The following is a 13,219-nucleotide window of genomic DNA, read 5'->3' on the forward strand; positions in this document are numbered from 1 at the left end:
TTGGTTTCTGTGGAGAGCCTGCCACCAAGGTGGTGTGAAATGGGTTGAATCTGTCTGAGTCCAAGGGTTTGTGCTTGTGCTCCAGCCTTCAACCTTTAGCCTTCTTTCAAGTTGTCTCTGAATCTCTGAATCTCCCTGGCTGAGGCTTGTAGCTTATATGCTACACACTGAATACAAACCAATCATATCACTAGGAAACCATTGTTTGTTGTAGGATTAAATCAGTGCTAAACTAGATTTAACCATTGTCTTCTCAATTCCATTTAGTACCTTATTTCAAGTTCTAGTCCAGAACATCTCCTTGTAGGATTAAATCAATCATACTGAACCATGCTAAATTAGATAACTATTGTCTCTATCAATTCCATTGACTTAGTTTCTTGTAAGAATCCTTTGTTTCAAATTCAGAGTTCTGGCCCATAATATTTAATTCATATTAGTTATAAATTTTGAGAACTTTAAAGAAAGCCATAAACTTAAATTTGAAAAACAAATTTAGCTGTACTTCATGTTTGCATCTGAGTTATGAATTATTATCTTTTGAAGCTGAACAAGAAATTCTTTGAAATGCATATTTTCCTAATGAGATGGTGTTTTGTTCTGAACATTACTAAGCTGTAAGTCACCACTTTTTTTCAGAGTTTTTCAGAGCCATGCTTTTCTAGCTAATTAACTTCAGCACTTTGTTTTAGTTAACTACTATTTAAGAAATAAGCAACCTCTACCTCAGGATTTTTATGTTTTATTGAAAACAAATTGCCAATTACTTTTTGTCGCATTTTTTTTTTTAGTTTTAAACCAAATGAAGGAGTTATCATCATAGGAGCAACAAACTTCCCTGAAGCATTAGATAAGTATGTATAAAGTTAGTTTTTTATGAAAACTTCCTTTTAAAGATCTTTATATTTGTTTTGGAGATTTCTTATTTTTTAAAAGTTGCAATAAATTTCCTAGTTGTTAAAAATTGATTTATGTCTGGGGATTCACAGATAGATAATATCTCTCATTTTCATTTGAACCTAGTATGTATGTGTCAATTCACTAGTAACTTTTGTCTTTCAAAGTGAGAATGGCTAAAGTTCTCATCCTCTTTAATTGTCTCAGTAAATAAATAGTGATATTGCTTATGTAGGCCAAGGGTTCTTAATCTGTTTCTGTGAACTTATTCTTATGAGATATTTTGATAACCGTATTTCAGCATAACTTTTAAAATTTCTAATTCTGTGCATTTTATTTTATGCCATTTAAGAACACTGAAAAGAGATTCATAGGTTTCACTAGACTTCCAAAGAGGTCTTACAAAGAGATTAAGAAACCTGTGTCTTACTCCTTTCCCATATTTACTTGTATTACTGTGAATATTGGTGGAAATGACCTATGCCCTTATATTGGTAATGGAGACTATTACTTGAATGTTTCTTAAGGAACTATTGGTCCAGTAAGCTGTTCTCTTTTCTGGCCGCCACCATCTTCCTCTTTTCTTTTGAATGAAATAAATTTGGGGAGGTCTTAAATTTCAGTGCCAACTTTCAATTTATTGAAACTGGATTGTGGACTTTTTTTCCCACTTTTTGTTTATAGTGCTTTAATACGTCCTGGTCGCTTTGATATGCAAGTTACAGTTCCAAGGCCAGATGTAAAAGGTCGAACAGAAATTCTCAAATGGTATCTGAATAAAATAAAATTTGATCAATGTAAGTTAAAATTCCAGTTGTATAATTTTTTCTCTCAACACAATAATAATAGACTGTTGAATGTTTTGAAAGATCAGGAATTCTATCTTATCTGTATTCTATGTGTGTCAGAAATCCAACTTTAATTTTTAAACTTTTTCCCATCTAAAAGTGTGGTCTTAATGTTATTTTACTGTATATGCAATTATTTGGTTTTCAGAATGATTCTACCTTCTGTGATTGGAATCTTTGTAGAGTCATGTCTGAAATAGTGCTGAGTTGACATTTTTTTCCACATTAGCATTGTTTTTGTTCTTTGATGACCATTTTAAATAGTATTTGAAAAAACTGTTCCTGATTGTAATCTTGTAAATTTGGGTTGATTGAAGGAATTTCAGCTTCATACACTGTAGTATGTTTTGAATTTGGATATTCTAAAATATTTCCCATATTTAGTAGTTATTATTATCCCAGGAATAATAGCACTTCTACAATTAACTTTTCTGAGCCCTTTAAGAGTTGACAGATATTTAGCTTATCATAACCTCATAAATTGCTGAAAGTAAAAATGAAGCATCAGAGCTGTAGTCTGGGCAGTATTTTAAGACTATCTGCCTTTGTTTCTCTCTCCAGAAAATGAAGACTATAATGATTTTTGAGGTCTACGTTAGCCAAAAGAAATTAGTTCTTTGAGTTTGTGATTCTGAGTGTACTATTTCTGATTTCAGATATCAGGATAACCTTATGTACCTCTTTAATATTTTAAGGCAGACTATGGTGTGGATCTAATTGCTGCACATGGTTGGTCATCCCTGAATTCAATTTTTAGATATCTATGGTGATTGAATTCTTTCTTTTAATGCTTCCCTTGGTGCCCTAGTGTGGCTGAAAGTTGATGTCATTGAGTTATCCTAGGTGCATGAAAGAGAGCCTTGGATCATTAAACTGCAGCTAACCTACCTAAATTTAGAAAAACTTAATTATCACATTAGACATAAGGTGATGAATTTTTGGATCACAGTGATTCTTGAAAACCATCTTTTTTAGAGGATTTGCAATCTGTGTGGTAGATAATAGCTAAACTGATGAAATTACAGATCATTGAAGCATTGAAAAAATGATGAGAACTTTTCTCTTAAAGTTCATTTGAATGACTACATTTTATTTTATTTTATTTTTTCTCTGAGGCAGTTGGGGTTAAGTGATTACCCTGGATCACATAGCTAGGAAATGTTAAGTGTCAGAGACCAGATTTTGAACTCAGTTTCCTCCTGACTTCAGAGCTGATGCTCTATCTACTATGCAACCTAGCTGCACCGAATAACTAGATTTTAAAAATAAAGTCTTGTCCTGATCTTTTAATTAAATTGTAAAATCTGGTTTCTATTTTTGTATTTTTCCTTTGGATAGATACTTTAAATGTTTATGATTTATTAATTCTTATGTAGAATAAAGCATTTTGCCATATAGCTTTTAGTTGTACCCTTTTTGCCAGGATTGAACCTTTATACAATACTTTCTTTTAGAATCCTTCAGAATTAAGTTTTAAATTCTAAACATATTATTATTTAATGCTAAAACTACCTTTGGCTTTTTAATTTTTTAAGTTGTAGTGTTTATATTCTTTTTATATAGCTGTTGATCCGGAAATAATAGCTCGTGGTACAGTTGGATTTTCTGGAGCAGAGTTAGAGAATCTTGTGAATCAAGCTGCATTAAAAGCAGCTGTTGATGGGAAAGATATGGTTACCATGAAGGAACTGGAGTTCTCCAAGGATAAAATATTAATGGGTATGTTTCTCTTGTACTTTGACTTCTTTACTTTTCAGATAGCCAAAATAATCCAAAGAGTAAGTTGATTTAATCATATAAATTCCAGTCTTATATTTTCCTGTAATTGATTGTGTCTTTTATCATTAGAACTCTGGCAACTCATACCTTCTCCAGGTCAATCTGTAATTATGTAAAGTAAGAGAAATGTATTATTACATGTCTACGATTCTTTCTACCTCTAAAATTAAGTATTTTGTAGAGCTGAACTATATACATAAATTTTTCTAATTTAACAAACCTGAATTTTCATGTTTACAATTTTTGCTGTGAATTTTTGTAAATGCTATGTTATGAACTGAATATTCTTGAGCAGTATTTCTAATTTTCTTTGCAAAGTACCAAAGCTATCTAGTCTTACAGTTTAGTTTTACACTTATATAAATATAATGTACATTGATTTGATTTTAAAAACTTTCCCTTCTGGCTGAAGAGAGATAAAATAGTTAGATGTATCAATCAAACAGTATATAAAGCATCTGCTATGAAGCAAATACTACACTGGAATTAAGAAAACAAAATTGAAACAGTTTCTATCCTTATGGAACAATTAATGTTTAGGTGTATTGACTATATATTGTACAAGAATATACAGAAACATTAATTTGGGAAGGTCCTCAGCATCAGAGTTAAGAAAAAAACTTATGAAAGTAGTGACATTTTGAGAAAAAAAGCTTTGAAGAAAACTAAGAATTCAAAGAATTTGAAATGAGGAGATGCCTTTTGAGCAAAAATAAAGAAACAGGAGATAGATTGATAAGTAAAGAATACGAAAAAGGCTGGTTTAACCATATTGTAGAGTGAATGAAGAGGAATACAGGGCTGGGAAAGCAAGTTGGGGCCAGGTTATGAAGGATTTAAATAACAAAGGAATTTTGTTCTAGGAATTCCTAGAAGTAATAAGGAGCCCCTGGAGTGTGAATAAGGTTGATGAAAATAGTTAGATCTCTATTATAGGAGTAACTCTTTGGCAATAGTATAGATGATGGATTGCATTGGGGAGAGACTTAATTTAGAGGTTAATGTAAGAATCTTGACAAGAGATTTTAAAAACCTGGACTAGGGTGGCAACTATGGAGAGAAGATGGTTGTGTTAAAGATATTGCCACGGTAAATTAATAAGATTTGGAAACTTACCAGAAATTAGGAATGAAGAAGACTGAAGAATCGAGGATAGTTCTGAAAGTGGCAAACTTGGTTGTCTAGAAGCAGGATGATATCTTTCATATTGGAGGAAAAATAATGTTTCATTTGGATATGTTATGAGGTTACTGAAGAATTTCCAGTTCAAAATGTTCTCCTATAAGTAGTTCATGATAATGGCCTGGAAGGTTAGATTAGTGTTAGCAGGAATCATAGTTGGGTTCAAAAGATCCAAATAGCAAACATAGTACTATACTAAAACTCATCTTTGTAGCACAGAGATTTTGCTTGAAAGTTCAGTAAAAATAATATTTTAATTTGTAATGTATTGGGTGTTTTTTATAGAAGATATTTTGTCATTATATGTCAAATACCAGAGCTCAGTCCTAAAGACACATATAAAAGCTAAAAGAATAATTTTCTTTGTTTATGTCTATACTTACTTTTGAAATTTTTCTTTCATCCTTGATCTTTAAAATAAGTGTCATAAATTTTATTTTAAAAGTTCTTTCTAAACAATGTTGTAACAATCAAGAAAAATAAATTCAAATATCTAAATGATAATAAAATTTTTGTTCATAAGTTTATATTAGAAATTTAACAAAAACTGCTTCTGTGATCCCTTTTTCCTTTTTTTGTAATGTGTGATTTAGTTGCTCTTAGTATTTAAATTATTTATATAGTTGTAGTTAGCATATATGTAATTCTCATTTTGCTTTTTTTTTGGGGGGGGTTACCTGCTATTTTAGCTTTTTGGAGAGGGGAGGTAGAGTAGATTCTAAATATTATAATCTTTCTTTCTTCCTTTCTTTTTTTCTTTCTTTCTTTCTTTAAACAGGACATAAACTTTTTAAAAATTGAAATGGATTCATTTTTTAAAGCATTGTAATATTTTAACAGTGGGAATTGTTTGACTTTTAGTTATTGCAAAACTGGCATTTATTGTATAGGACAACAGTTTTATTTCAGAATATACTTATTTTGTTTGATTCCACCTCTTCTCAGATAAGGACATAACAATATCAGATACCATAACATCTAATATTGTATCGTCAAATAGCTTTTATCATTCAATAAAGTATTATTTTATAATTTTTAGGTCCTGAACGTAGAAGTGTAGAAATTGATAATAAAAACAAAACCATCACTGCGTATCATGAATCTGGCCATGCTATCATTGCATATTACACTAAAGATGCCATGCCTATCAACAAAGCTACAATCATGCCAAGAGGACCAACACTTGGACATGTGAGGCTTTAGAAACTTTTTATTAATTTTCATGGTTAAGTGTGTTTATCTTTATATATATAAAATCTGTATATATCTGTAGTAGTCTCTATTGAATCCTCTGATTAGTAGTAAAGTTATATAAGCTGCCTGTTAAAATGTAGTGTATTCTAATGTGGAAACTATGGCTGCATCTTTAGGTGAAGTTAGTTAATTTTGAAATTTTCTTTCTGAATTTCTTTGAAGATATACCAAAGACTCTTCTGATGTATATTTTTTGTCTTGAGTGCTTTTTGGTATTTAGAAATAGATTCAGAATCTACCCATCTTTAATTCATCCTAAACTTTTCTGTCTTGAAAATCATAAAAGCAAAAACCGGATCACAAATCACTAGTTCAGTATTTTTCTTAACAGTTTTTGATTAGGGATCTTGTAGCACAAAAAACCATTCTAATCATCTTGGATGACAAAGTAGATGCTGTCATAGTATTATGCAGCCTAGGGCAACTGTGTGTTTCTGGATGGGGAATCAGGAACAGCTGTGTCAAGTGCTTCCTTAGCATTTCTAGGCTAGACATTTAACTTTTAAAGTCTCAGTTTCTTTATCTCTAACATGGGGATAATAATAGCAATTGCCTTACAGCATTGCTTAGACAATTAAATGTCACTATATTTGTAAAGCATTTTGCAAACCTAGACTACATATAAGTGCAATTACCATCATTAATTACTGTTATTATTATCCTCATAGCATAAATTTTGGTTCTGAAGTTGAAATAATTTTTATTTATTAGTTCAGAGCATAAGCAGTAAGAACATTTATTTTTTGGAGAATTGGAATCTGACTTTTTCCTTCTGTTATAATTTGAATGTTTCCCAAATTTTTGTTTGCAGTAAGCAAACACTTGTTTTTTGGAGAATTGTAACCTGACTTTTTCCTCTGTTATAATTTGAATGTTTCCCAAATTTTTGTAGGTATCACTTCTACCTGAGAATGATAGATGGAATGAAACCAGGTCCCAGCTGCTTGCACAAATGGATGTTAGTATGGGAGGAAGAGTTGCAGAGGAACTTATATTTGGAACTGACCATATTACAACAGGTTGACTGCAAAGAATTGCTATGGGTCAAATATTGGTTTACTAATTTAGTAACTTTTGAAAATATTGATACTTATTTTTATACTTATTTTTAATATTAGGTGCTTCTAGTGACTTTGATAATGCTACTAAAATAGCAAAGCGAATGGTTACTCGATTTGGAATGAGTGAAAAGGTAAGAGGTCATCTTTATCTCATTTCCTTTTTGTTCTTTTTTGCTGAGGCAATTGGGGTTAAGTGACTTGTCCAAGGTCACACAGCTAAGAAGAGTTAAGTGTCTGAGGCCAGATTTGAATTCTGGCCCTCCTGATTGTACCACCTAGCTGCCCCTCATTTCCCTTTTTTCCTTTTGAGAGATACCTCCTTGATAAATAAATATGTCCCAGTATTAAGTCAAATGGTGAAACAAAAGATCAGTATTTTTGCCTACTTGTTATAAGTCCTTCACTTTGTAAGAAAAAGATGTATTTAGTAAGTTTTGTTTTATATTCCATATTTGTTTATATTTGATTATGTTGATTCTCAGTAGCCTCTGGAGAAAATTTTGAAGTCTATGCAACATAAAGTTTTTATATTATTCTCAGCCTTCCACAAATAGAATGGAATCAGTAATTTCCAATAGAGCTTGATTTTTAAATTTTGCTTCTTTCCACTACATTGTTGTTGCTTTTACTGTATTTCTAGTTTGGGAGAAATAAGGAAAAAATTACAGAATTGTAGGATTCAGAACTGGAAGGGATGCAAGAGACCATTTAGTCCAGGGGTTCCCATCCAGTGGTTCTTGATGATGGCCCAGAATTCAAACTAAAAACTCTTTAATGGCACCTCGAGCAGTAAATAGCTTTAAAGAACATTGTAAGTAGTATATATTAAATTACCCTAGGCACTTATAATAGTTTTTTTTTTTTTTTTTTTTTAAAGAAATTCACTTTGGTAACTACTGATCTAATTCTGCTCATTTTGTAGATTAGGAAAACTGAACTCCACTGAAGTTAATTGACTTATTGTAATATAATCAGTTAAAAACAGAGCCCAGACTTTAATCTAAATACTATGATTTTGAAATCATTTTCTTTTCATCATAAAGCCCTCTGGCATTCGTATTCAGTGGTGCCATAAAAATTCAACTTATGGAAATTCAATCCTAAATGCTTGGCTAAGAAAGGAAGAGAAATAATAATGTAAAGAAAAATTTAATATGATTTTTCTTCTCAGTATCAAAATACCTCAACTGTAAAATGAAAGTTCTCAAACCTTTTGTTTTCCTCAGTTGGAAAATTTCCAGTGCCTCTTATATCAGACTTACCCAATATTGATGTAATTCTAGAATCTGTTTTTTTTCATCATTTTCATAGACATTCTTTATTCATCCTTCTTAGACTGGCAGGACTAAGGAGAGGGATAAAAAAAGGGGAACCTTTCTTCTATGCCTGATCAGCTAGAATTGCTCCTTTTTTGTTCTCTTTGACATTTTTGTGTCCTGTCTTGTCTCACAATAGGCAGGAAGAAGAAACAGTTTTTTCCCCCTAATCAATTTGTACCTATTTGTTTTCTTCTATTTCATTAGAACTTATATTTTGTCCAGTCTTCTGATCTGTATTTTACCTGGGTATATTAAAAAGTAAAATGTATATCCAATTGTTTATGTAGCATATAATTTAGATAATCTATTCTCTTTGTCATTGGCAGAAGTTTTTTTTTTTATTATATATATATATATATTTTATAATATTATCCCTTGTATTCATTTTTCCAAATTACCCCCCCTCCCTCTATTCCCTCCCCCCGACGACAGGCAATACCATACATTTTACATGTGTTACAATATAGTCTAGGTACAATACATGTGTGCGAATATCATTTTCTTGTTGCACAATAAACATCAGAATCCGAAGGTATATGCAACCTGGGCAGACAGATATTAGTGCTAACAATTTTCATTCCCCTCCCAGTGTTTCTTCTCTGGGTGTAGCTACCTCTGTCCATCATTGATCAACTGGAAGTGAGTTGGATCTTCTTTATGTTGAAGATTTCCACTTCCATCAGAATACATCCTCATACAGTATTGTTGTTGAAGTGTACAGTGATCTTCTGGTTCTGCTCATTTCACTCAGCATCAGTTGATTTAAGTCTCTCCAGGCCTCTCTATATTCCTCCTGCTGGTCATTTCTTACCGAGCAATAATATTCCATAACCTTCATATACCACAATTTACCCAACCATTCTCCAACTGATGGACATCCATTCATCTTCCAGTTTCTAGCTACAACAAAAAGAGCTGCCACAAACATTTTGGCACATATATGTCTCTTTCCGCTCTTTAGTATTTCTTTGGGATATAATCCCAGTAGTAGCGCTGCTGGGTCAAAGGGTATGCACAGTTTGATAACTTTTTGGGCATAATTCCAGATTGCTCTCCAGAATGGCTGGATTCTTTCACAACTCCACCAGCAATGTATTAGTGTCCCAGTTTCCCCACATCCCCTCCAACATTTGTCATTATTTGTTCCTGTCATCTTAGCCAATCTGACAGGTGTGTAGTGGTATCTCAGAGTGGTCTTAATTTGCATTTCTCTGATCAGTAGTGATTTGGAACACTCTTTCATGTGAGTGGATATAGTTTCAATTTCTTCCTCTGAGAATTGTCTGTTCATATCCTTTGACCATTTATCAATTGGAGAATGGTTCGGTTTCTTATAAATTATGGTCAGTTCTCTATATATTTTGGAAATGAGACCTTTGTCAGAACCTTTGTTTCTAAAAATATTTTCCCAATTTGTTACTTCCTTTCTAATCTTGTTTGCATTAGTATTATTTGTACAGAAACTTTTTAGTTTGATGTAATCAAAATCTTCTATTTTGTGATCAATAATGATCTCTAGTTCTCCTCTGGTCATAAATTCCTTCCTCCTCCACAAGTCTGAGAGGTAGATTATCCTCTGTTCCTCTAATCTATTTATTATCTCCCTCTTTATGCCTAAATCACCCATTTTGATCTTATCTTGGTATATGGTGTTAAGTGTGGATCCATATCTAATTTGGCAGAAGTTATTTTAAAAGGTCTTTTTATTTTAAATATATTAACATGTAATGAATTTTTCAAAGTAATTTTGACTTTATGAAATTTTAGGCTCTGTGGATTTTAGTATGCAACCTACACTTGACTTTGTTCTTTCCTTCTTTTGTATTTGTTAGCATTTGTTTTAATCCATAAAAATTGTGTTTCCTTTTATCTGGTAGGAGATAAGTACTATCTCCAAGAATGTTGGATATTTTAGAGAGTTTTACATTTTTTGATCATCTATTTTCTTCCATTTGGTTTTTAGCTTGGAGTCATGACATATTCTGATACAGGGAAATTGAGTCCAGAAACTCAATCTGCTATTGAACAAGAAATAAGAATACTTCTGAGGGTAAGAATATTCTTTTTCTACTTTTATTTATGTAATATGAAGACATAGTGTTCATTACATCTATTTAATTTAAAAAATGTCAGATGTCTACTCATCTTGTCCCTTTTTTTTATCCGGGTTCTCCCAGTGAGCCTCAGAATCAACCCACATTTTAGAGGCCTCTTTGTCTTTCATGAGTATCAGTAGTGTTCTTCATCTATTCTTTGAGTTTTACAAGACTGATTCACCCTTTTTCCAATCATACATGTCCTTCCTGATACTCGTTATGCCATAGCTTTTGGATAGGTCATCTTGGGAACTATGCTACAGCTTAACTTGACATGTGGTCACTATTTATATACTCTCTTTAGTTCATTTGTAGATTTGATTTTTGATTGACACATGCTCTAAGATTTACAGCTACACAATATCTAGGGAGAACATTTGTGTTTTTAAAAAAAAAAAAAGATGGATGGATATGTTGAAATTTACCTTGGAATTGTTAGAAGTATTCTACAGCTTCCAAATACCTTCTAAGGTCAAAGTTTGGGTTTTGTTGGTATATTCTTGAGAATTCATAATCCTCTCCTGACCATGATGAAATGTTGGGACAATTATCGAATGTAAAATTCACATTTTATAAATCATTTTCCTTTTTAATTTTTACATTAGTAAATTTTGTGAGGTTTTGTGTTTTATCTTTGTATTCCAGGACTCATATGAACGAGCAAAAAACATTCTGAAGACACATGCAAAAGAACACAAGAATCTAGCTGAAGCTTTATTAACTTATGAGACTTTAGATGCCAAAGAAATTCAAATTGTTCTTGAAGGGAAGAAACTGGAAGTGAGATGATAAAGCTCTTCTTATGGATTCTTACCAGGTTTTATTTGCAAGAATGTAAATCTAGCAGTGCAGTAGTCTCCTTATACAACAGCTTTTTTTTTTTTTTCCTTCCTGATGCGTGCTGTAATGTAATAATGATGTTTTCAAGGTTATAATATACTTTCTTGTGAGCCTTTTTGTTACATTTACCTGATTTTGGTTATTTTCAATGACACCTAGAACAAACTAGTTTTCCATAGCAACTATCATTATAGACAATAAAGAACTATCAGGATTGAATACAGCTTGTTTGAGAGACTTCAATCAGACCTTAAGCTGGAGGTAATGCTGCAGCATACTTTTCAAGGCTAGCTGTGCTGCTAGATGTAGAGGGAAAATGATGCCTAATTAGCTCAAATGGAGTATTTTGAGCTTGATGACTTACATTGTTAAAGGATCATCTTTGAAAGTTAATATTATCAATGGTTTTTGGCACAGAAATGATGCTATTCAGTTGTAAAGCCTGTATTTTCCAATTTCAAAGAAAGAACTCATAATAAATCCTTGTTGTATTCTGTTACAATAATTGGATTTTTTACACCTGGAAATTAGGGAATTTGTGGGCATAGATAGAAATGCAAACATCTGAAATTTTATTTTCTTTATGTTATTCATATTCTGCATCACCAAGGTTATCATCATTATAAGGGGAAATTTGTCTCTTTTCTGGATTTTGTTAAAAACAAAAAATGAATAACCCCCCTCAAAAAAATCTTTATCCCTGTGTAATTATGCTACGAAGCAAAGAAACACAGACATTTGGTTTTGAAGAATCCATTATAACAGTACATATTGGCCATTGTCAGAAATTGGGAATTGTTTATATTTGGGTCAGAATTTGGCTTACTTAACATGAATCACTTGTTCTTTACAAAGATTCTTGAATACATTTTATTTAAACCAGTAGAGAAATATTGTTTCAGAGCAGTGTCAATATATTGCTACTATATAAAAAAAAACCTATACCCTTTAAGTAATTTTTATTAATAATATATGTGGGTTTTTTTAAAAAAAAGAACTCCAAGACATTCATGTTCTTTCCCGAATATAATGGAACATGTGTCTGTCAATAATATTCTTGACTTATTTAAAAATCTTATTTCTATAAGGATTTCAACAAAAAATATATACTTGAGTTACATAAAAATATCATTTACCATTTCAATAAATGGCATACAAGCTGTCAAAATAGCAAAACCTTCATGAACTGATTATGATCAGATAAAAAATGTTGGTTTCAGCAACATGTTATGTTTCTTGGTTTTTTACATGCATTTTGATGGAAGTACTTGGTTATTTCATAACAACTGGTTATGAACATTTCTAACTATAAGTGTAGGAAATCTTAAACATTAGTATACATTAAAAATAGTTTATACCAGTGAAAGTGACAATTAAAGATCTGAAAAAGCACCTCACAAAGATGGAATAAGGATCATCTTTTTCTACAAGAAATTTTTCTTTTTTGTAATTATGCCACTGATCCCCATTTTTTAGCCAAGAATATGGTTTCCTTTCCTTTCAGAACAAATGCTTAGTACAGCTTTATACTTGGTTTACTGTGTTTTCCAAATAGTCTCAAGAATCTTGGTCTGGAACATTATCAAAGTGAGAAGCTAGCCTGTTAGAGTTATATGTATTGTGGTAACTGTGCTTTAGGGAAGGGAACCTCAAAAACATGCTTTGTCTCTGTTTCTGGAACAATAAAAAATTTTAATTAGGTGTCTTGAACGTTTTTTTTCCTTCGAGAAATCTTGTAACATGGTTTATAAATTTTTAACTTTAAATCCCATATGTGATAAAAGCACAATATATAATTTTAGACAAATGAATAACATTGAGTTTTGATTCTCCTTTCATGTGGAAAAATATCGTTTGTAGACTATCCTTGAGGAACAAAAGTATTACAACTCTTCTCCAATCTGCAGTGCCTTCTGATACCATATATGATTGATTACAAATAA

General features: G+C 31.6%; 1 protein-coding gene across 1 annotated transcript in view; it reads left to right on the forward strand.

Annotated features, from left to right (window-relative positions):
- Window positions 1-12,977, forward strand: part of YME1L1 (YME1 like 1 ATPase) — a 40,838-nt gene extending 27,861 nt beyond the window's left edge. The window contains exons 12-19 of the mRNA XM_074266994.1: window positions 792-854; window positions 1,582-1,694; window positions 3,309-3,464; window positions 5,746-5,897; window positions 6,853-6,979; window positions 7,079-7,152; window positions 10,304-10,390; window positions 11,082-12,977. Coding sequence (XP_074123095.1) covers window positions 792-854; window positions 1,582-1,694; window positions 3,309-3,464; window positions 5,746-5,897; window positions 6,853-6,979; window positions 7,079-7,152; window positions 10,304-10,390; window positions 11,082-11,225 — 916 coding nt within the window. The 3' untranslated portion in view covers window positions 11,226-12,977. The remainder of the gene's footprint in view (window positions 1-791; window positions 855-1,581; window positions 1,695-3,308; window positions 3,465-5,745; window positions 5,898-6,852; window positions 6,980-7,078; window positions 7,153-10,303; window positions 10,391-11,081) is intronic.
- Window positions 12,978-13,219: the final 242 nt, after the last annotated feature.

The sequence above is a fragment of the Sminthopsis crassicaudata genome, chromosome 5 (genome assembly GCF_048593235.1).
Source record: "Sminthopsis crassicaudata isolate SCR6 chromosome 5, ASM4859323v1, whole genome shotgun sequence".
NCBI classification, from domain to species: domain Eukaryota; kingdom Metazoa; phylum Chordata; class Mammalia; order Dasyuromorphia; family Dasyuridae; genus Sminthopsis; species Sminthopsis crassicaudata.